This window comes from Selaginella moellendorffii, unplaced genomic scaffold, assembly GCF_000143415.4.
Source record: "Selaginella moellendorffii unplaced genomic scaffold, v1.0 SELMOscaffold_32, whole genome shotgun sequence".
Lineage (NCBI taxonomy): Eukaryota > Viridiplantae > Streptophyta > Lycopodiopsida > Selaginellales > Selaginellaceae > Selaginella > Selaginella moellendorffii.
Genome location: NW_003314293.1, coordinates 1589483 through 1608776, shown reverse-complemented (window position 1 = coordinate 1608776; position 19294 = coordinate 1589483). Strand labels below are relative to the sequence as shown.

The following is a 19294-nucleotide window of genomic DNA, read 5'->3' as shown; positions in this document are numbered from 1 at the left end:
TGATGCTTTATTAACCACACAAATTGCTTTGAAGGCCAGAAGATGGTATACCACCCTTCTGCTCCACCCTGCTTTGTGTTCCATCTATCCATGATTGTTAGTAACGCTCAAAACCTATTTTTGGTTTGCTTAAGCAAACTTATACCTAGAATATATTTAGATATTCTAGAATATTCTACCATCTAACGATTGTTATTCATTTAGTAAACATTAAATTAATTCAAGCTTAGATTAATATTGTATTTATAATTTACAAACTTCCTTAAACACTTTCTAGTATATTCTTGTTTATTCTACCATCTAATTATTATAAGTATATTTGTAATTTATAAACACAAGATTAATCTTATTGCATATCAACCATTAGATGATAGATTAAAAAGAATATACTAGAAAGGGTTTAAGAAAGTTTATAAATTATAAATACAAGATTAATCTAAATGAATAACAACTGTTAGATGGTAGAATATCCTAAAATATCCAAGTATATTTTAAATATATCCACTCCTACAAATTTGCTTAAGCAAACCAAAAATAATATTCTTAAAATATAACAGCTATAAAAGGATAATAAAACAATTTAGACCCTAAACCCTAAAGCTACACATTACACGTAGCAACACTTGGTTTGCTTAATAGTAATGTTGTTCCTACTTATTAATTCAATTGATCAAATAAAATCTATAATTATAAGCATGTTTATAATTTATAAACACAAGATTAATTTTATTGCATATCTACCATTAGATGGTAGAATAAAAAAGAATATACTAGAAAGGGTTTAAGAAAGTTTATAAATTATAAATACAAGATTAATCTAAATGAACAACAACTGTTAGATGGTAAAATATCCTAGAATATTTAAGCATATTTTAGGTATATTCACTACCATCCCTATAGGTTTACTTAAGCAAACCAATAACAAAAATATAATTAATTTACCACATGCAAATATAATTATTATGTTATCATATTTGGTATGATAAAAAGGAGCGTGGAGGGAAGCAAGAAATTCAATTGCATTGCATTCATAAAGTTTTATGTTTCTTGGGCACTGCAAGACTATAATCAGCAAATCTGCTGTTTCGTTAAGATTCTAATGAGGTGCGCAAGCTATCCAACGTAGCTCAAAATTTTGGTGGGCTACAAATTTGAATAAGTTGGCCTAGATTTTTGGCTCGATTTTGCGACCAACAACGATGAGTTAGGCAATCAGACTTAGCTTGACTAAATATCCAAGCAAGAGTTTACATTCGCCATGGTGCGTCTGGGATCATCATCAATGACTGGCAATGGTAGCAACAACACTACGATCAATAGGAAAATATGGATGCTACTTTTGGCAGCGTGGCTCATTTTTCTTGTGATCTCCCAGCTCGAGTTCGTCCGCTTTGGCAACAAATCGAGCCCCCGTCTAATGATCAATCTACACGAGGGTGACGGCTTCTTTCTCGTCGCGGTGATTGTTAACAGGGTATTCGCAGCGGATCTCTTCAACATCACGGCCTTCGAGTGCCGGCAGTGGATCGAATTCATGGGCAGCGCAGGTGTGGGGCACATCTACTGGTATGATACCGCCCACGGTCAATCCGAGTCACAGGAGGAAAATCTCCGGCCTTATGTGGAATCCGGTGCTCTCACGTACCACCGCTTCTACTCGCTCTTCCCGATGCTAGAGAGCTCGGATTGCCATTACGAGCAGGAGAATTCCTACGCTCATTTCCTTGCGAACTACAATCAATCGAGTGTTTGGGCGCTTGAGATGGATGTGGACGAGTACCCATTCTCGCCCATGGACACATTTCCGGCCTTTCTGGCCAGATTCGTGCAAAGAAGAGCGGAGACGAGTGAAGTGTCCCAGATCTTGCTCCAGTGTATGTTCTTCCTGGGGAATCCAGCGGGAGATCCCGGGAATTGGATGATCGAGCGGTACCAGAGAAGAAAACGTGAGACCGAGGGTAGGATTGCGGGTTCTCGCAGCCGACAGAAGCCAATCTTTCGGCCATCGCTGGTGGAGAGCGCGACGAGCATCGACGCACACATGTTTTCGATGGGGACTGGGGCGACGATTGTGGCGGAGGAGGAGGAGATGAGGATGAATCACTACTGGGGGCCTCGGGTGACCAATTTTGGGCCCGATACTCCAGAGCTTGTAGAGATGCTTGTGGAGGACAGTAGCATTCAGCCCACTGCGAGCTATCTAAAGAGAACGAGGAACATAGGAACACAATCGTAATAATCGAGTCAAAGGGAAAAGCTTGCGGACTTTATTGGTGGAGGAATCCAGTCTACGTGCCGTTTGCCACGACCATTCTATATTTCCAGCCATCTACTCCTCCATTCCCGCCAGGTACTCCATAACACCATCCTTGCCACAGAGACCATTTATATCTCTCTCTTCTTTTGTGTGAACTCCTGCTTGTCACCTTTGCAATTGCATTGTTGATTTCCAGGTTTAGATTGTAAGCCACAACAAGGCCGGATGATGTTGAGGTAGTTCCTAGTGGCCCGTTCTTTCCTGAAGGAGAACAAGTCGTTGACAATCATAACGTGGTGGATTCCAATCTCTGAAGCAGAAGCATCTCCTGCCAGCTTCAAGCCCTGCATGAAATCGATAAACGGTTCAGCCATTTCTCTCAGCCAGATGTAAGTGTTCATGCTGAGGATGAGAATCCAGCTTAGCTCCATGTCGAGCCAGCTTATAGGCCAAAACCATGTATGAGGGCGGGATGTGAGGATATCGTCAAAGCGATATATTAGAAGTGCGCAAGCTGGAAAGCTCGGGAAGACATAGCTCTTGAGAACTTGCTCTGGCAGAAACTTCAAGAAACAGTTGTCGACTTGGGCAATGAGATTTGCATTGTAGGCCAGATTGGGTTACTGGCGGGATGAAGAAGCTATTCTCTTTGTCCGCCTTATCACCTTGGCGTGTTGCAAACTACCAAAAATTTATAGTGATAGATACTGATAAGTATGACTTACATGGTAATTTATGATCCTTTTCTTATAAGAATTCTACTGATTCTTAAGGACTTTTAGCAATATGATAAACAAGAAGGGATTTTATTTGTTTTTAATGATGAGGTGGGATATTTCAGCAGCTTAGAAAGTATGTTCATGTCAGAGATGTTGCATGATTCTGTAACTCAACACTTAGTCTAGGGAGTGGAATTGAATGGTGCCACCAGAAGGTTGGAAAATAACTACGAAGGTTCTTTGGTCTTTTCTTGTAAGTAGAATCTGTGAATCATGAGACAGTAGAAGTGTGTTGAAAACTTTCTCTTGAAGGCAGCATTCGAGGATGATTGTCATGAGATCCTAGGAAAAGAAAAAGTCCGCGACTAAATGGAAAAAACATGACCACTAATGACTAAAGTCCTCATTTCTTTATATTACGTCTCTGGGATCAGTTTGGCTGGCCAGCATGGAAGACTTCCACACCTGATTCACGTAAGTTGTGTGTTTTCTATGTTCAATCTGACTGGAGGAACGTCACAGGTGGATGTTTATCACGCCATGACTTTACAATGAACACTTTCGATGTCTCCTCAGTAGACGAGATTGAGCATAAAGAGGGAGATAATCAGGATTGGAGAGATTTATGAGAAGCTCAGTTTCAATGAGACGGCGGAGTTGAGAAGCACAAGCCAGTGAGGAGGTTAATAATGGGGAATAACTTCTTTAGAAAGAAGAAACTAAGAGGACGTCTTGCTATGATCATAGACTGTGCTGCGACATTTTGGAGACGGTTCTCAGCTATGTGGACCTGGCTACATTGGGCATGATTGATTGTGTTTCACCTGGTGGTGGGGAAGCCAGTGACCCAAGAGTGGAGCGAACTACCACCGCTCCATAGAATGGCTTCAAAGTCGCTTTCTCTGTCCTGCCACCGCTGTCGACTTCTCAGGCCGCTGGTGCTGCATCTACGACTCGGCAACGCGCTCGTGGTCTTCTCTCTCCAAGGGCGCCACGTCCACGCTGTAATCTGAAAGCCGCTGCGCCTTCACGTTGACGTAGGCAGGATTATAACGGGCCTGGAAGACAACGTTGACCCAGATGAAGAGATCCTGCGCTGCGTTTTGCCGCTCCCGGGGCTGTGCACCGCGAGGCCGTGGGAGTACAATGGCCAGCGATACTTTGCAAGTGGCTGGGTGTATGCGGGAGGCAACCGCGAGGCAGGGGAGTCCGGAGTTGATGGCTATGGCGTGTGGAAGGGTGACGACAAGGGTGGCTTGGTTGCGGTCTCTGCAAAGACCCATAAAGCGATGCTTGATCAAGTGTACGCTGGGCAGCGCTCTGTCGGAATGATTTTCCCTTGTTCTGTTCATGCAGAGGCCAATCTGGGGATCATGTTTGTTTACGACTTGAGCACAGGGGATTGGGGGGGCACGTAGATGAATATGCAAAAGCAGTGATTTTTCGCCCGTCCCTCAGGACACTCAACTCAACGAGAAAGGAGGATGAACGCCACACAAACAGGTATGATGAGTTTGAGCTAGGCTTGTTAGGAGCATTGGCGAAGTCTGTCTAATCATTCAAGAATTATAATGCATTGAGATTCTACGTCTATAAGATTGTCCCTCTCAGAAGATTGCTGCTCAGGCAATCTGACAAACATAGACAGCCAATAGATATTCAAGCTACGTTGCACCACTAAAATTGGGAAATATTTTGTTCAGTCTAGGATTAGGGTTTAGCAAAAATGCGGGAGGAAGAAATGTGGATCCAGGTCGGATTCGAGACTTCCGCGCCGAAGGTCTCACACTGCTGGGAGCAGCCCCGCGAGTTTTGCGCCATCCGTGGGGCGATCAAACACGCGCCGCGGCCGTCGTCTCCTTGTTCCAGTGTAAGCTCCTTGTATCCTTTAGTATCTAGTATAATTTGCGAAGAAAATGTGATTCTAGGAGGCAAAGCTCGTCAAGGACTCTTTACATGCTCTCCAGGGACTTCCCTCCGCGATCACAGCCTTGCGCTCCCTCGCCGCAGCCTTTGCCTTGCAAGCTGCCGATAAGACTGCTCACAACATTGCTACTCTCTGGCGGCTCTCGTCCAGCGCCAGCGCTTTGGCCAAACTACTCTCGTGTTTCGCTCGAGCGGGGTGGCACAGGTACCAGCTCGATCGGTTTGTAGACTTCTTCCTCGGCTTCCACAGGAGGAAAGCTGGCGGCGCTTGTCCGCTCTTGAATCAGGCTTTTGCTTCTGCTGTGAGGACCATCTTGCACGCACACTCGGCCGCCTTGAATCTTCGGTTTGATCGCAGCAGTGCTCAGAGCCTTGTGGAGCTCTATCTCCACACCGAGGAGCTGAGGGTGCAGCTACAGGCTCTCACGAGGATTTGTTCCATAGGTGGCGATGGCGAGGACGAGAAAGCAGCGTTTTCCACCACCGGCAATGATATGCTGGAGAAGTTCAAGGCTTTCCCGAAGGGAGCTGACTTGCTCACTCTTCTCTACAACTTGTTGCTCGTAAGGTTCACTTTTTTCTTGCTTTGCTATTTCTCTTTCATCTTTCCAGGAACCTGATCCGGTGCATCTAGAAGTGCTCCGCTTCTTGTTTGCTCGGACATATGAGCCATATGCGCTTTTCGTGAGATCGTGCATATACTGCGCTGATCTAAAGGACCCGCATGGAGAGTTTATTCTGGAGCAAGCGTCAAGGCCTCGGCGATCGCAGCCAGTGGAGAACTCCATGAAAAGTAGCCTGAAGGTCAGGATTTCTTTTCATCACGTCCCAAGCTTGTTTGTGATTTTTCCATCCTCTAGATCCGGACAGGCGTCAATACTCCTGTTTTTCTGGTGGACGTATCTTCTCAAATGCTGCGTACAGCACAACAGTTGGAAGTCCTGCTAAAGCTTCCAGAGACGCGTGAGTTTGCCCAGGCCTTGAGCTCTGCGTTTCAAGGCTCCATGCCAAGTCACGAGACAGACATGGAAGGGCAGGTTTCTTGTTTTTTATCTGTGGCCTTTGACAAGAAAGGCCTCAGGCAAGTTTTCAAGCAGAGGCAGCATCGAGCGGAGACGATTGCAGAGCACTACCGTAAATTTTTTGGTGACAAGTATCCCACAAAATTGGTAAGGCGTTCTATAGTTTTATCTTTATTCCAATTATTTTTTCTATATAGGAGGAAGAATCAGCAACAGCTTCAGAGGACTCGGAATCAGAGCCAGAAATAACGTGAGTCTTTGTAGTAAACTGTGCATTGAAAAGTTTTATCTTAAACAGAACTACTGATGAAACGGCCACTTCTGCTGAAGTGGACTCTCTGCGACTTGGCGAGGACAGCAATGACAATCACGACAGTGATACCGGTGCTAGCTCTGAGCAGGAAACTGTCAGTTGTGACGAGAGCTTCTTACAACCACACACGCAGGACAGTCTTTTCGCAAGCGAAGTTCCTCCTGAATCGGGTTCCTCGGCCGATCGTGCATTAAGCATCTCATCTTTACTTACGACACCAAATGCTGGACTGCCAAGAAATCCATTTTATGCTTGTGGCGAAGGGAATATCAACGAGTACATTTCCACGATCTTCACGAATACTGCTGATGGCTGGGATATAAGATCAACCCTCGTTAACGAGAACAGCCTTGCGAAGAAGCTCATTCCGGAGCTATCACAAGTGGGACTTCTATCCTTGACCAAGGCCACGAAGATTGACATCGATGTCGCAAGCATTCTACTTAAAGATGACAACTTACCAGCTATAAGAAGAGCTCCAGAAAGTGTGGAAGAGAGAGTCAAGCTACAGCCTGCGGAAACTAGCTCCCCTGATGAAGTAAGAAGCGAAAAGTCCTCAAGTCCTCAAGGAGGTGGTTCGTGGGTCTCAGCACTCAAAATGACTACACAACACAAAACCACGCTTCCTGGATGCCGTCAAGAAAGAGCTGGCTCGGACATTCCTATCAGCGTGGCCGTGGAGAAGAGCATTACGGACGAGATCCTTATGCAGTATCCTTTTCCTCAGTTTCGTTTCTTCTTTTTCTCAGATCTCACACTTAACAGGATGTAGATACCGACTGGTGAGTGTTTTCACAGTAAGACTATTGCAGGACCACCTTCACCTTCAAGACCATTACCTGGCGCTGAGACGCTATTATTTCATGGAAGTTGGAGACTGGGCTGATAATTTCATCACTGCGCTTTGCTCCCATGTACGTTACACATTTTATTTGCTTACCTTTTACATTTGCAGCTTTTCGTTTTGAGCAGAAGTGGGGCCTCTCACGACGACAACATCACATTGTCGAAGTTCAAGGAATGCTGGAAACAGCTCTACAAAAATCCTCGTGTGATGGAGATAGTTATGCCGAAAGGCTGCATATTTGCAGCATATCCGAGGGCCAAGACGATGCCTTTGTCAACCACAACAGTAAGATTCAAACTTTTTCTTTTAGCAGTTGCAGCTTGCATGCACAGGTTTGGAGGCTTACGATTTTATTGAGCTTGGCTACCATGTGGATTGGCCACTTAATCTTATTCTCACAGCAGACGCTTTGTGCTTGTACAATCTGATCTTCAGATTGTTGCTTCGTGTAAGGCACGCGGTTTTCGCCCTCGGAGAAATCAGCAGCTCGCTACAAGTAAGTGCGCATGTTTTCGTTCTTGTAGTATGGCCGACGTTTCATTTGTCTTTTTTAATTTCAGGCAGTGGAACGCTCTATGCGTCGCCTGAGGTCTTCGGAGCAGCAGACGGATAAACTCCGAGCTCTTCAACTTTTTAGGTGCTTTCTAACAACTTTCATCGCTAATTCTTTGAGGCTTTGTTTTTCTTTTTCCAGGCACCAAATTGGGCATTTTGTCACAGCCTTTCAGTGTCACGTACATTCGCAGCTTCTACATGTTGTTTGGGGCGAGTTTCTTCATGCTATCAAACACGAGGTAAATAGAATAAACGTACTGCAAGTTTCTTCACCTAATGCCGACTTTTTAAGCAGATCAAAGACATGCAGGACTTGGAGGTAGTCCACCACAAGTACTTAACCAACGCAGTCCATCAGTAAGCACCGAAGCAAAACGAGACTTTTTTTTAATGTCGTCTGCTGTCCTGCGTGTAGATGTTTCCTTTCTTTGGAGCACACAGGAGTGAAGTTATGCACGGACAACATAATGCAGTGCTTGCTCGACTTTCGCTCGTCTCTCAAGAACATTAGGAGCTGGGAGGATGACAAAGTTTGCATCGACAAATTGTATTCAAGGGTAGGGAGTTTCTTTTCATCCTTCTCGAGCGGTATCCTCACTCATATTACCAGGTTCTAGAGCTGAGATCTTCGTTTCATGAGACCGTCTGCCGCTTACACAAATACTACTTGAAATCCGAGGCCCAGCACCAGCTCTCAGACTTTTGGATGGCTTTAGATTACAATGGCTATTTGGCATCGACGTGCTGAGGAGCAAATCAGTTGAAAACATGCTCGACAATTTCGACCATTTAACACATGTGTCAGCAAATCCTCCATATGTACTGGATTTTGATTTTATTGATGGCTTTATGGAACTTATTTTTGTTTTTACCTTCAAACAGGCACGAAATCATCCGTTTTCAAGGACAAAGTTGGCGGACTTTATTGGTGAAGGAATCCAGCCTAGGCCATTGTACCGTGTTGCTTGGCACGACCATTCTATTATTTCCAGCCATCCACTCCTCCGTTCCCGCCAGGTACTCCATAACACCATCCTTTTTTGTGCGAACTCCTGCTTGCCACCTTTGTGATTGCATCGTTGATTCCCAAGTTTAGATTGTAAGCCACGGCGGGGACGATGTTGTGCTTGCCACCTTTGTGATTGCATCGTTGATTCCCAAGTTTAGATTGTAAGCCACGGCGGGGACGATGTTGAGGTAGTTCCCGGTGGCCCATTCTTTTCTGAAGGAGAAAAGTCGTTGACAATCATAACGTGGTGGATCCCAATCTCTTCTGCCTTTTGAAGGAGAGGGTGATGCTCCAACTTCAAGCCCTGCACGGAATCAAGAAAGAACTCCAGAAGAGACTCATGGTCAGATCATGATAAACTCCAGAAGAGACGCTGGGGATGGATCCAGCTTAGCTCCACCTCGAACATGTCCAGTGCCTTGATCATGGATCCGCAGAACCTTGCTTCGGTCATGAAGATCTTGAGCTCGTCCAAGACATCCCAAAATACCCGGACCTGGCGAGAAAGATCCGGGTTGTCCAGCACCACCGCCTTTGCTTGCTCGTACTTCCCTTCATCGACCAGATTGTAGGCCAGATGTGAGGATCGTCCATTCCATTGTCCGCAACGAAGAACCAAGCGTGTATTTCGTGATGGGAAGCAGCAGAGTGAGAAACTCCAAGCACCAGCCATCAACCTGGGCGATGAGATTTGCATTGTAGGCTGGATTGATCCTGGCGGGAGAAAGCGAGCAGGATGAAGCTTTTTTCTTTAACAAAAACACTCTGAGCTATATAGGTGCCATGGCTGGGACCAAGAGAAGTGTGTGTTAGTTTTATAATGCCTCCTTCCAAGTACACACTGTTGTCATAACACTGTCACAAAGAAGCATCAAAGAGGTGTTTCAATCGCATACAACTTAACATTACTTTTTCGTGTTATGACATGGTTTTTATAAAACTTTCGGAAGAGACTATAGGCGGACTCTCTGAAAAACTCGCGTCCAAGTATGAGTTATTTTCGTATTTCTCTAGAAATTAGAGAGTACAGGCGGGGACGAAGGCATCTGGGAGCGTGATGAAAGCAATCGAGAGCGGTGCTACTTTGCTCGGGTTGGATCCCTCCACCGCAATGGCCTTCAGTTCGCTCTTAGCGCCCTCCAAAACTTGCCCATTGAGAGCCACTCTTTGGCTCTGGACGTTTCCATCCGGCGAGCTCAAGTGGTACTCCAGCTTTTGCGACTTGAGCCCCAGATCGAGCACCACCTGTGTGTTGTTGCTGAAGTTGATCACCAGGACAGCGATTCCTCCCTGTTCCACATTCGAATAAGCGAAAGGAGTGAGCCAAACCAAGGAGCTCACCCGGGCGTTTTTCAAACAGTGTGCGTATGTGTGGAAGCTGGACGAGTTGAGACTTTGTGATGTCACATTTAACACGACTTCGCCCATAAGCCTCTTCCAGAGAAGCGCCCTGGAACGAAGAAAGGGAAGTAAAGCGTCCTGAACCGATTTTGAGAAAAACTTACGAGTAAAAGTCTGGATTTGGATTGAAGTTTGAATCGAGGAGGCCGTAGTTACCTCCTATAAGACTTTGGCGACAGAATACTGCCGTGTTGTGAAGCGCAGCCATCCCAAGCTGGTCCAAGTACCTAGAATTGAAAAAGAAATAGCCAGGAAAGAAGAAGCATAAAAAAAACTTATCATACCAAAAACTAAAGACAAATGCGTCACTGACGAGGTGCTGACCACCGTTATAAATCCCTCCTGCTTCTCCCACCCAAGCCTTCGCTCCATTTCCATACTGGCGGAGAACGCGCTGGACTTGCTGATATCTATCGGTGTGAGCCGCGCTGAGTATCCGAGCAGCAATGTTTTTGCCATCACCTGTGCCAATTGGATAGTACCAGACCGTGAAGAGATATATATAATTCACCTGGTCCAAGATCGTAGACGTGAAAACTGACAGCTCTCAATGCTGGATCTGTTCTGGTTTGCTGTAAAACTTGGCTGTACCAGTAAGCATAAAAAAAGCCATCCGGTGCTACGAGAACTGGCTTTTGCCCGGTTCCATAGATTTCGTCAATTATCTGCTGGAGTTCGTCCACATCTGCTGCATAGTTCCTCGAATCCAATGTAACTCCGCTAAAACTACTACTTAGCTCATTGCCTGCATGGAAAAGGAAAAGAAATCAGTTTAATAGCTTTCAAGGCAGTTGACTTTTACCAAGCCCCCAAGCTTTGATAGGATAGCGTTTGCTGGCAGTGTATGCTATGAAATCTCGCGCATTGCTAGAGTTCCAAGGTCCCTGGAATGTGTTATCGATACGTTCTTTCCCGTGTAAAGCGTTTAGACCAAATGCCACCAGCGATCTGTAGAAGTGAAACTCAAACACTTGAGACTGCTCGAAACAGCATCGGGGGTGTTATTACCCTGTTCTCTGAAAGAATTCATTTAGTTGCTGCCATCGTGACATATTGAGACATCCAGTAGAAAATCCGAACCTGTGGTTCTGAGTGGTGAAAGTCTTGCAAGTCGTCGTCGTGGCAGAGCTTCCAACGTCGTAAAAGATCTGATCCTCCAAAGACCCTCCAAGCCGTATCAATAGTGGAGCCAACGCTGTAATGCAGACTGTCAGGAATTTCCTCTTCACTCCGCCAGGGAAAAACAATTTACCTGTCACAGCCTCAGCAAGCAGACGATTTGTAAGATCCTGAAAAATTGCAATCGGTAAGGCTGTGAATTCTGATGGAAAGCTTACCAGGTTGAGTATAGAAGAATGGAACCAGCTGCAACTTCCATAATTGCACTTCCCCTGCGGCCACCAGTCAATTGTTGCGCAGACAAAATGTTCATCTACAGTAGCCACAGGAATTGATGCATCAAGGGCCAAGGTAGCAGGAAGAGCAATCCACAAAGAATGATCTCGGCGGTGGTGTCGAGGGAGAAGGCTTCCTAGAACTGCCAGAACTATGAGAAGAAGCGTCAGAGTTCCACAAGATGCTAAACAGGTGTTCATGGCTCTCCAAAAGTCTCATCGCCGAAGTTGAGAATTAAAGGAGTAGAACTTCCTGGTCACATACGCAATGCACGGGACAGTCGTCGTTCGGGAGAGAGTAGTCCATTCCAGACGCACTCATTTGCAAGTGGGTCTCGTAGATAAACCCGGAAAGAGCAAATGTAGTCGTCACTGTGAGCAAGAATTGAGTCAAGTTAGCAAGTAGCTCACGCACTTACTGGTCAGCCGCCGGGAAAATCAATGGCTGTCGCTGTCCTGAAAGACTTCGTCGAAGTTCTGAACAGCAAAAAGAAACATTTATTTCCAGATACTTTCGAACCTTTCCGAGCTGTAAGTAATACAACGAGATGTCAATTTGAAAGCGTAGAGGGACCAAATGTGCAAGAACAGAAAACACAGGCAACCTCTTTTAGCAGAAAGAATGAATGCAATGTAAAAATTCTATAAATTATACACTTTGCACAAACAGCTAATGTACACTCCCTCCTTTTCTTGTTCAAGGCGCCAAAACTTTTCCGATGCGTTGCACAGCATCTGGTGGAATTTCTCTGCCTGGCACATTCACTTTGAGAAGATTGGAGACTCTGGAAAAAAAAGAAAGAAAATCCAATAGTTATTTGGAGAATATCGAAAACAAAAAGCTTACTCGGTGAATGAGAATTCCGAGTCGTGCTCGTTCACGAACGCAATAAGAGCCTAAAGAAACACACACATCACATACAGAAATTTCTCATAAGATGTTACCTCAAAAGGCATAGTAAGAAGTTCATAGTAGGTTCGGACTCTGTCAAGCCGTTGTTGCACCATATCAGCATCTGTCGAGCTAAGTGCTGCCAAGGCCTGTGGAGAAAGAGATCACGTAGATGAAACTTAGATTCATCAGAATGATTACTTGCTGGAGTGCGATGCAATTTCTACATATTTGTCGAACTCCGAATACGTTAACTAAACTCATGTCGTTCAGAGCCTGCCACACCGAAATGTTAATCATACAAAGCTGGTCAAGGGATACCTTAACAAACGCTGTCGCGGCAACTCCACATATTCCACCAAAAGCGTAATTTCTTTTGGCGGAAGAAATATAAAAAGTCATTTCCTCATCCCATCTCGTAATCTGAAGGGAAACGTTTTGAGTTTGACATAAATACACAATATCTACCTGAGAAGTAAATGAAACAATGAAATCTTCAGGTTCTTCAGCATCGTGATCGCTAACATAGACTCTCCCGGTCATACTCTGCACAACACTAGATGTAAGGCGGTAATATCATAGCTCACATGATAAACCTGTAGATAATGTATTGCTTGAAGCTGCATTTCAATGCGGAGTGTCCGAAGGCATTCCGAAGAAAGATCTTGGTATTTCGCGATCAGACTATGTAGCCCCGAAGGTAAAATATTGCTGGGCCGCTTAGACGCCATGTCATTCTTCTTTTGTTGCGATCCAAGACTGTAAACGAAGTTCCAGAACGGCAATAAGATAAACGTACTTGAAAGTCACCTACTTTTGGATCGAAGTTGCAAGAGAAGATAAAGATTCGCTGAGAGCAGCCAGAAGAACGAACTTCTGATCACCATGTATGAGCTGGTCCTGAAATAACAAGTTGAGGTATGAACAAAAACTGTAGACTGCAAATATTTACATGTTTGATAGGCCGCAAACTCAAAAGCAAATTGTTCATCTCCATTTCCAGCTCAACGTCCTCTCCATTCGGATAATGATCAGGGCAATTTGCTTCAAGCAACACACTTGCAGGGTCTTGCTGCATGAGTTGTTCAACGTCGGTCCTGCCGATAATGCTGGAGCTCAGGCTACCCAGGACGGCCTAAATCCAAGATAACAAGAGTAAAAAAAAATCAAAGGAAACAAATACGCACTTCAGTGTATGCAGCCCGACATCTTTCAAGAGTCCTCTCCAAAATAGTCTGCACAAGCTCCAGAAACTCGGGCGCATATTTCGGCATTGCATGTGCCCACGCAACAACCTGTATGAACAGGTAGTGAGAATCACGGAGCAGTGCTAGCATACCTCAGAAGCTAGCTGATCTGCCACAGAAGGCCCAAGTAAAGCGATGGAGGACATTTTAGTCACGGATGAACGCGTTTTAAGACGAAATGCGGCAGAGCCTAAGAAATACATCAGTTCTCCATCAGAGAAAAGAGATAAGATATAAAGATAGGCCTACTTGCTAGGGCGTCTGCAGCACGAGTTCTGTAGTCCACGTAGATTCTTGGTAAAAACTGGTCCTTTATAAAGGTCTCCAAAAAATTATGCAAACCCTCCTTGCTACGCAAGACAATGGTTAGAAGGGAGCTAGAAAAAGTAAAAGACTCTCACCCAAGAGAAGCATATTTTTCTGGAAGCAAGGACGTAAATCCATCTGTGAACTGAAAGGAGGAACAGATAAACAAAAGAAAAACTCGTAGCCATACCTCTAACACAGGCCGGTACAGTGATGCAATGAGGTACATGCCCCTGTCACTAAGTACTGTACTAACCCCAAAGCCTTCTTGAGCGTTTGCGGATCCGCGCCTACGAACAGGTCGAGGAACAGCTCCTGATCCCGATCACAGTTATGGAAGTCCAAAAGACAGAGCCTACAACTTACCAGGCAGAGACATGGCGTCCGTAAAACGAAAGGTAAACGACAATCCTTCATCAGGGCCAGCATTGCTAGACCGAGGACATCAGACAAGAATTTTGAAAAGTACGTGAGTACAGCTTACCTTTTATCCGCTGCAGTGACTTTTGACTGTCTTGCAGCCTGACCAGATGAATCGGTCTGCGCAGCATCTGCATTAGCTCGAAGTATGTCGCAAATAAATTGCTGGCATTCACTCTGCGAACAGGAAGTTAGACCGGAAACTAGAAAACAACTCTTGAATGACAACTTACCTGAATGACAGTCACAGCAAAGCCAATGTTGTATCCACTCACAGAATGAGTATCATCATCTCCAGTGTGAGATTCCATAGCCTTTCCAACAATCACATGATTTGCTGCAAGTTTTACAGTTAGCTTGCACAAGGTCCAAAGATGCATGGAGTACAATACCTAGTACACGGGCCAACATGGCCAGGACAGGCTCCACGAGGTTCCTCGCAGCCGTTTGACCGGGTCCAGTTGGCCCAATTGACGTCAAGGCTTCAGATGAAGCCCTCACCTTCTTTGCATGCTTGCTGTCTTGAACTTTCTTCAGGCCTAGAGTTAACACGCCATTTTTGTGAGAAACTGATATTTTGGAGACTCCAACGCGTGGCCTTGAAGCGTCAACTGCGACTGCGTGTGCTTTGATTTCCTCGATTATCAAATCATGTACTGTCTGCCTAAGACGCTGGCTGTAGCAAGCAAGTCAGAAAATAAAAAAGGAAACAAGAATAACGGGGGAAAAAACGATCTTATGTACCTGATGAGTGCACCAGCGGCAGCCGTTTTTCCCAGCAAATTTAAGCATTCTACCATTGTCTGGAGGTATTTCACGTTCAGCGTAGCATCACTTTTGGTTATAGCTTCCTACAAGAGCGCAGCGTGATCAATCAAGGACATACACACACTTCTCATACCACAAACTCGTTAGGGGTCGCATCTCCTAGCCAAACAAGCGTCGCTCGTTTGGGCTTCATACTTTCTTTGCCGACACTTTCGTCCTGGCTCAATTCCTCGTCCTTACTATCGGCAGATATAGAGCTGGACAAGAAAATCAGATGTCTGCTTTGCATTCATACCACGCACCTTTTATCACTTGAGTTTCGCCGATCTTCGACGTGGCCGTTTGCGCTCCCGTCACCACCATTCTCCGACTTCTTGAACGCTCTAGTCCGTCGTGAAAAAGGGTGCGAACTTCCAGCAGGAAGTACCATGGTATCAATATTTAATAGATCATCGTCGGCATTCTTGTCCCTGATAACACTAGTGCTGGAGCAAAAAAAGACAACTTCGATGAGGGGCAACATCTATCCGTACAGACAAACCTGTATTCTCCTTTACCGTAAAGATGGGAATGCAAATCCTCCACGACTTTGAAGAAAAGCACGCCCTTCATGTTTGAAAACTCTGCACGCACGTCTTGCAAAGCACCGACCTGTGCCACCAGGAAAAATACTTCACTTCATATACGTAGAAAACTGAAACGCGTAAAAGAAAAACACACCCCTTGAATTCCCTCCCGCTCGAGCATACTTATTGACTGAATATGTAGCTGGACAGCTGAATAATACCGCTTCTCCGAGATATACTGCTCTATTTTCGCTGGAACCTGAGACGGAAAACACGAGGAATGTTACGAACCAAAAGAAGAGACGAAGAAAATAAAAAAAACTAGCCTTTGAAACATTGTCAATTTGATCCAGTAGAGAGATCACATTTCGGAGTATAACAGAACGGTACCATTGTTGTTGGAGCTGCTTGTGTCGAGCACCCAAGAGTTTCTTGCAATCGGCAAGCTGTAGCTTGAGGCCACTCAAGCCTGTGGCGGATTCACTAAACAATCTCAAAATCTAGAACAAAGCCAAACGAAGAAAAAAAAACGGAAAGACCACGAGCTCAGCAAAAGCAAAGAAAGAACGCTGTCCATCCAGACCTGGGAATAATTATGGATTGCCTTGTTGAATCCTTTGTGGTAGCCGCGGACGACATCATCCACGAGCGCCTCAATCGCATCGCGCTGCTCTCGCAGCGTCTGCGTCGCGTCCTCGGGATTATGCGATGTGAGGACCTCGACGACGTGCGTGAGGGAGTCGAATCGAGGCTGCTTCCACGAGTCGTCGATTGCCTCGAGCTCCTCTTTGACAGCCTGCGAGAAAATTCCAGATCGAAGCATGAAGAAGAGACAGAGATGTAGATTCGAGCGATTCCAACCTCCCAATCCACAACCGGTAGCGGCTGTGCCGCCATTCCACGCGATCACAAATGGAGTAGCTGCATTGATCGATCGATCCGCGCAAAACCCTACAGCACTTTTAATGTGAATTCACCATAGCCCTAAACTACGTTTTAGATTCTACCAAATATCCCGTCACAAAGGATATTCTGTCACCGTTAGCACTGATGAAAAAATAGGTAGAAGGAAGATTCCGTTAAATTGGAGATTTAGGGCATTCACAGGGCAAATAGTCTAGATCTTGAGCTGTGGAGGCGCCGATCTGGGAGAAATCGCCCCGATCATGGGGACAAAGCTGGAGATCTTGGCGGCGCTCGCGATCCTGTGCTGGATCCACAATGCGGCCGCCTTCTACTTACCAGGTAGCTACTTGCACGCTTACCCCGACGGCAAGGATCTCTACGCCAAGGTGAATTCGCTCACCTCCATCGAGACGGAGCTCCCCTACAGCTACTACAGCCTCCCCTTCTGCCAGCCCCAGGGCGGCGTGAAGAAGAGCGCCGAGAATCTTGGCGAGCTCCTCATGGGCGACGAGATCGAGTCGTCGCCATACCGGTTCCGGATGAACACCAACGAATCCAGCATTTTCCTGTGCACCCACACGCTCTCGGACAACGATGTCAAGCATCTCAAGCGCCGGATCGACGACGTCTACCAGGTGAATCTCATGCTGGACAATCTTCCAGTGGTGAGGTATACTGTGATCCCCGACTCGGATCTTCCGCCTACGCGCTGGACGGGTTACTTGGTTGGCTTCCATCCCCCCAACGATCGCTACTACATCTTCAACCATCTCAAGTTTAAAGTCTTGATCCACCAGTACGAGGACACGGGTGTGGGATCGGTGATGGGAACCGGGGATGGATTCGACGTGGTTCCTGGCAAGAACTTGTCCGGCTACGTGGTGGTGGGATTCGAGGTGGTTCCTTGCAGCTATCCTCACGAGAAGTCGAGCACCAAGGATCTAAAGATGTATGACAAGCTTCCGGAGGTGGTTTGCGAGATGGATCGGGGGAGATACCAGGTGGTGGAGACTGGTGCGAGCTTAACTTTCAGCTACGAGGTGAGCTTTGAGATCAGCCCGACGAGGTGGCCGTCGCGGTGGGATGCGTATCTCAAGATGGAAGGCTCGCGTGTGCACTGGTTCTCGATTCTCAACTCGTTGATGGTGATCGCGTTCCTGGCCGGGATCGTGTTCGTCATCTTCTTGAGGACTGTTCGCCGGGATCTCACCAAGTATGAGGAGCTGGACAAGGAGGCGCAGGCACAGATGAACGAGGAGCTCTCCGGGTGGAAGCTCGTTGTGGGCGATGTTTTCCGGCCGCCACCTCACTCGAAGCTGCTGTGCGTCATGGTTGGAAGCGGAGTACAGATCCTCGGGATGGCCATCGTCACCATCTTTTTCGCAGCGTTCGGGTTCATGTCGCCGGCGTCGAGGGGTATGCTGCTCACGGGAATGGTGCTGCTGTACCTCTTCCTCGGCATCTCGGCTGGCTACGCTGCTTGCCGGCTGTGGAAAACTTTGAAGCTGGGTGATTCTGCCGGATGGAGGTCCATCGCCTGGAGAGTGGCCTGCTTCTTCCCGGGGATCTCGTTCGTCGTCCTCACCTTCCTCAACTTCTTGCTCTGGGGAAGTCACAGCACTGGAGCGATCCCGCTCTGGATGTTCTTCGTGCTGGTGGCGCTCTGGTTTTGCATCTCGGTGCCACTCACGCTCTTCGGCGGCTACTTGGGAGTCCGAGCCGAGCACATCTCCTTCCCGGTGCGCACGAACCAGATCCCCCGCGAGGTCCCTGCGCAAAAGTACCCCTCCTGGGTGCTCGTCCTCGGCGCTGGGACGCTTCCTTTTGGAACTCTCTTCATCGAGCTCTTCTTCATCATGTCGAGCATCTGGATGGGCCGCTTCTACTACGTCTTCGGCTTCCTCTTCGTGGTCCTGGTGCTGCTCGTCATCGTCTGCGCCGAGGTCTCGGTGGTGCTGACTTACATGCACCTCTGCGTCGAGGACTGGCGGTGGTGGTGGAAATCCTTCTTCGCGTCGGGCTCGGTGGCACTCTACGTCCTGCTATACGCGATCAACTACTTGGTGTTCGATCTCCACAGCTTGAGCGGGCCGGTGTCGGCAATGCTCTACATGGGATACACGCTACTCATGGTGCTGGCGCTCATGCTCGCTACCGGGACGGTCGGCTTCTTGACAAGCTTCTACTTCACGCACTACCTGTTCTCCTCGGTGAAGCTCGACTAAGAGAAACGCTGACAACAACGAAGGAACAAAGACTCTACACAGGTAAAGCTCTCGTTTTTCTTCCTTCTTTGTTTTTGCTGTTGGTGTAGCTAGCCGTATCTATCTAGCTTACAGTTCATGATTTATTATCTTCTTCTACTACAGTTTCCATAGCTCGAAGATTGATTATCTTCTTCTACAGTTTCCATAGCTCGAAAAAACTCTCTTTTTTGCTCACCTTTGTACGCCGAGTCGCTGCTGCTCAGTACTTTTCAGGAGCTGTTGTGTAAAAGCTTTGCGATCAAATGCTTTAAGGGGAGAAAGGAGAAAGAAAAAGAGAGAGAGAAAAAAGGCTCTTTTTTTATTTTGCGGTGCTTGGGTTGGAAGAGTGACAAGAGATTATATTAAGCAACCTTAAGAAATTAATCCCAGCCTCCCTATCTTATTAGCAGTGTAAAATGGAGCTTTCTCTTTGTTTTCTTCTTTCTTTCTGGCTCGTCGTCTTTGTGCTGTGGTTGCGCCTCTAGAAGCTCGGGAGTGGA

The 19294-nt window shown here is 46.4% G+C and overlaps 4 protein-coding genes across 9 annotated transcripts; 2 read left to right on the top strand and 2 right to left on the bottom strand.

Moving 5' to 3' along the window:
- Positions 1 to 4686: 4686 nt before the first annotated feature.
- Positions 4687 to 8891, top strand: LOC9638353 (gamma-tubulin complex component 6). 4 transcript variants are annotated; one of them, XM_024681959.1, is made up of 16 exons: positions 4687 to 4846; positions 4905 to 5107; positions 5153 to 5465; positions 5515 to 5706; positions 5763 to 6071; positions 6122 to 6174; positions 6223 to 6948; positions 7010 to 7151; positions 7210 to 7369; positions 7417 to 7580; positions 7645 to 7721; positions 7779 to 7878; positions 7935 to 7996; positions 8055 to 8196; positions 8250 to 8458; positions 8522 to 8891. In XM_024681959.1, the coding sequence occupies exons 1-15, from the start codon at positions 4703 to 4705 to the stop codon at positions 8385 to 8387; spliced, it is 2925 nt and encodes a 974-aa protein (XP_024537727.1). In that variant the 5' UTR covers positions 4687 to 4702; the 3' UTR covers positions 8388 to 8458; positions 8522 to 8891. The 4 variants fall into 4 exon arrangements, with proteins under 4 accessions (XP_024537727.1, XP_024537724.1, XP_024537725.1 ...); XM_024681956.1 differs by having other exon boundaries at positions 4905 to 5465; XM_024681957.1 differs by lacking the exon at positions 8522 to 8891 and having other exon boundaries at positions 4905 to 5465; positions 8250 to 8508.
- Positions 8892 to 9621: 730 nt separating this feature from the next.
- Positions 9622 to 11961, bottom strand: LOC9638352 (heparanase-like protein 3). Of its 2 annotated transcripts, XM_024681871.1 has the most exons (10): positions 11863 to 11961; positions 11387 to 11815; positions 11302 to 11338; positions 11058 to 11244; positions 10852 to 10997; positions 10561 to 10794; positions 10334 to 10511; positions 10154 to 10276; positions 9990 to 10098; positions 9622 to 9938 (listed from the first exon to the last, which is right to left on the bottom strand). In XM_024681871.1, the coding sequence occupies exons 2-10, from the start codon at positions 11642 to 11644 to the stop codon at positions 9666 to 9668; spliced, it is 1545 nt and encodes a 514-aa protein (XP_024537639.1). In that variant the 5' UTR covers positions 11645 to 11815; positions 11863 to 11961; the 3' UTR covers positions 9622 to 9665. The 2 variants fall into 2 exon arrangements, with proteins under 2 accessions (XP_024537639.1, XP_024537638.1); XM_024681870.1 differs by having other exon boundaries at positions 10154 to 10511.
- A 105-nt stretch (positions 11962 to 12066) lies between these two features.
- LOC9638534 (exocyst complex component SEC8) lies at positions 12067 to 16614 on the bottom strand. Its single transcript, XM_024681869.1, has 26 exons — positions 16504 to 16614; positions 16226 to 16438; positions 15969 to 16142; positions 15797 to 15901; positions 15618 to 15727; positions 15379 to 15561; positions 15210 to 15333; positions 15053 to 15159; positions 14701 to 14984; positions 14542 to 14645; positions 14373 to 14485; positions 14255 to 14319; positions 14079 to 14203; positions 13984 to 14033; positions 13832 to 13932; positions 13675 to 13772; positions 13523 to 13630; positions 13288 to 13470; positions 13150 to 13235; positions 12932 to 13094; positions 12804 to 12881; positions 12657 to 12758; positions 12537 to 12611; positions 12389 to 12484; positions 12291 to 12340; positions 12067 to 12228 (listed from the first exon to the last, which is right to left on the bottom strand). Exons 1-26 carry the CDS (start codon positions 16537 to 16539, stop codon positions 12141 to 12143), a joined length of 3021 nt encoding a protein of 1006 aa, XP_024537637.1. The 5' UTR covers positions 16540 to 16614; the 3' UTR covers positions 12067 to 12140.
- Positions 16615 to 16744: 130 nt separating this feature from the next.
- On the top strand, positions 16745 to 19118 carry LOC9638533 (transmembrane 9 superfamily member 12). 2 transcript variants are annotated; one of them, XM_024681829.1, is made up of 2 exons: positions 16745 to 18815; positions 18955 to 19118. In XM_024681829.1, exon 1 carries the CDS (start codon positions 16809 to 16811, stop codon positions 18771 to 18773), a length of 1965 nt encoding a protein of 654 aa, XP_024537597.1. In that variant the 5' UTR covers positions 16745 to 16808; the 3' UTR covers positions 18774 to 18815; positions 18955 to 19118. The 2 variants fall into 2 exon arrangements, with proteins under 2 accessions (XP_024537597.1, XP_024537596.1); XM_024681828.1 differs by having other exon boundaries at positions 18918 to 19116.
- Positions 19119 to 19294: the final 176 nt, after the last annotated feature.

Excerpts from the sequence above, each read along its gene's own strand:
- LOC9638353 (XM_024681956.1), top strand. The coding sequence starts at position 4,703 with ATGCGGGAGGAAGAAATGTGGATCCAGGTCGGATTCGAGACTTCCGCG. Across the intron at positions 6,072-6,121 it reads ACAAGTATCCCACAAAATTG|GAGGAAGAATCAGCAACAGC; the intron begins GTAAGGCGTTCT and ends TTTTCTATATAG. Across the intron at positions 8,197-8,249 it reads TCGACAAATTGTATTCAAGG|GTTCTAGAGCTGAGATCTTC; the intron begins GTAGGGAGTTTC and ends TCATATTACCAG.
- LOC9638352 (XM_024681870.1), bottom strand. The coding sequence starts at position 11,644 with ATGAACACCTGTTTAGCATCTTGTGGAACTCTGACGCTTCTTCTCATA. Across the intron at positions 10,512-10,560 it reads CGTCTACGATCTTGGACCAG|GTGATGGCAAAAACATTGCT; the intron begins GTGAATTATATA and ends CAATTGGCACAG. Across the intron at positions 10,099-10,153 it reads CCAAATCCAGACTTTTACTC|GGCGCTTCTCTGGAAGAGGC; the intron begins GTAAGTTTTTCT and ends TCTTCGTTCCAG.
- LOC9638534 (XM_024681869.1), bottom strand. The coding sequence starts at position 16,539 with ATGGCGGCACAGCCGCTACCGGTTGTGGATTGGGAG. Across the intron at positions 13,236-13,287 it reads GTTTGCGGCCTATCAAACAT|GACCAGCTCATACATGGTGA; the intron begins GTAAATATTTGC and ends TTGTTATTTCAG. Across the intron at positions 12,612-12,656 it reads CCGCGACAGCGTTTGTTAAG|GCTCTGAACGACATGAGTTT; the intron begins GTATCCCTTGAC and ends TCGGTGTGGCAG.
- LOC9638533 (XM_024681829.1), top strand. The coding sequence starts at position 16,809 with ATGGGGACAAAGCTGGAGATCTTGGCGGCGCTCGCGATCCTGTGCTGG.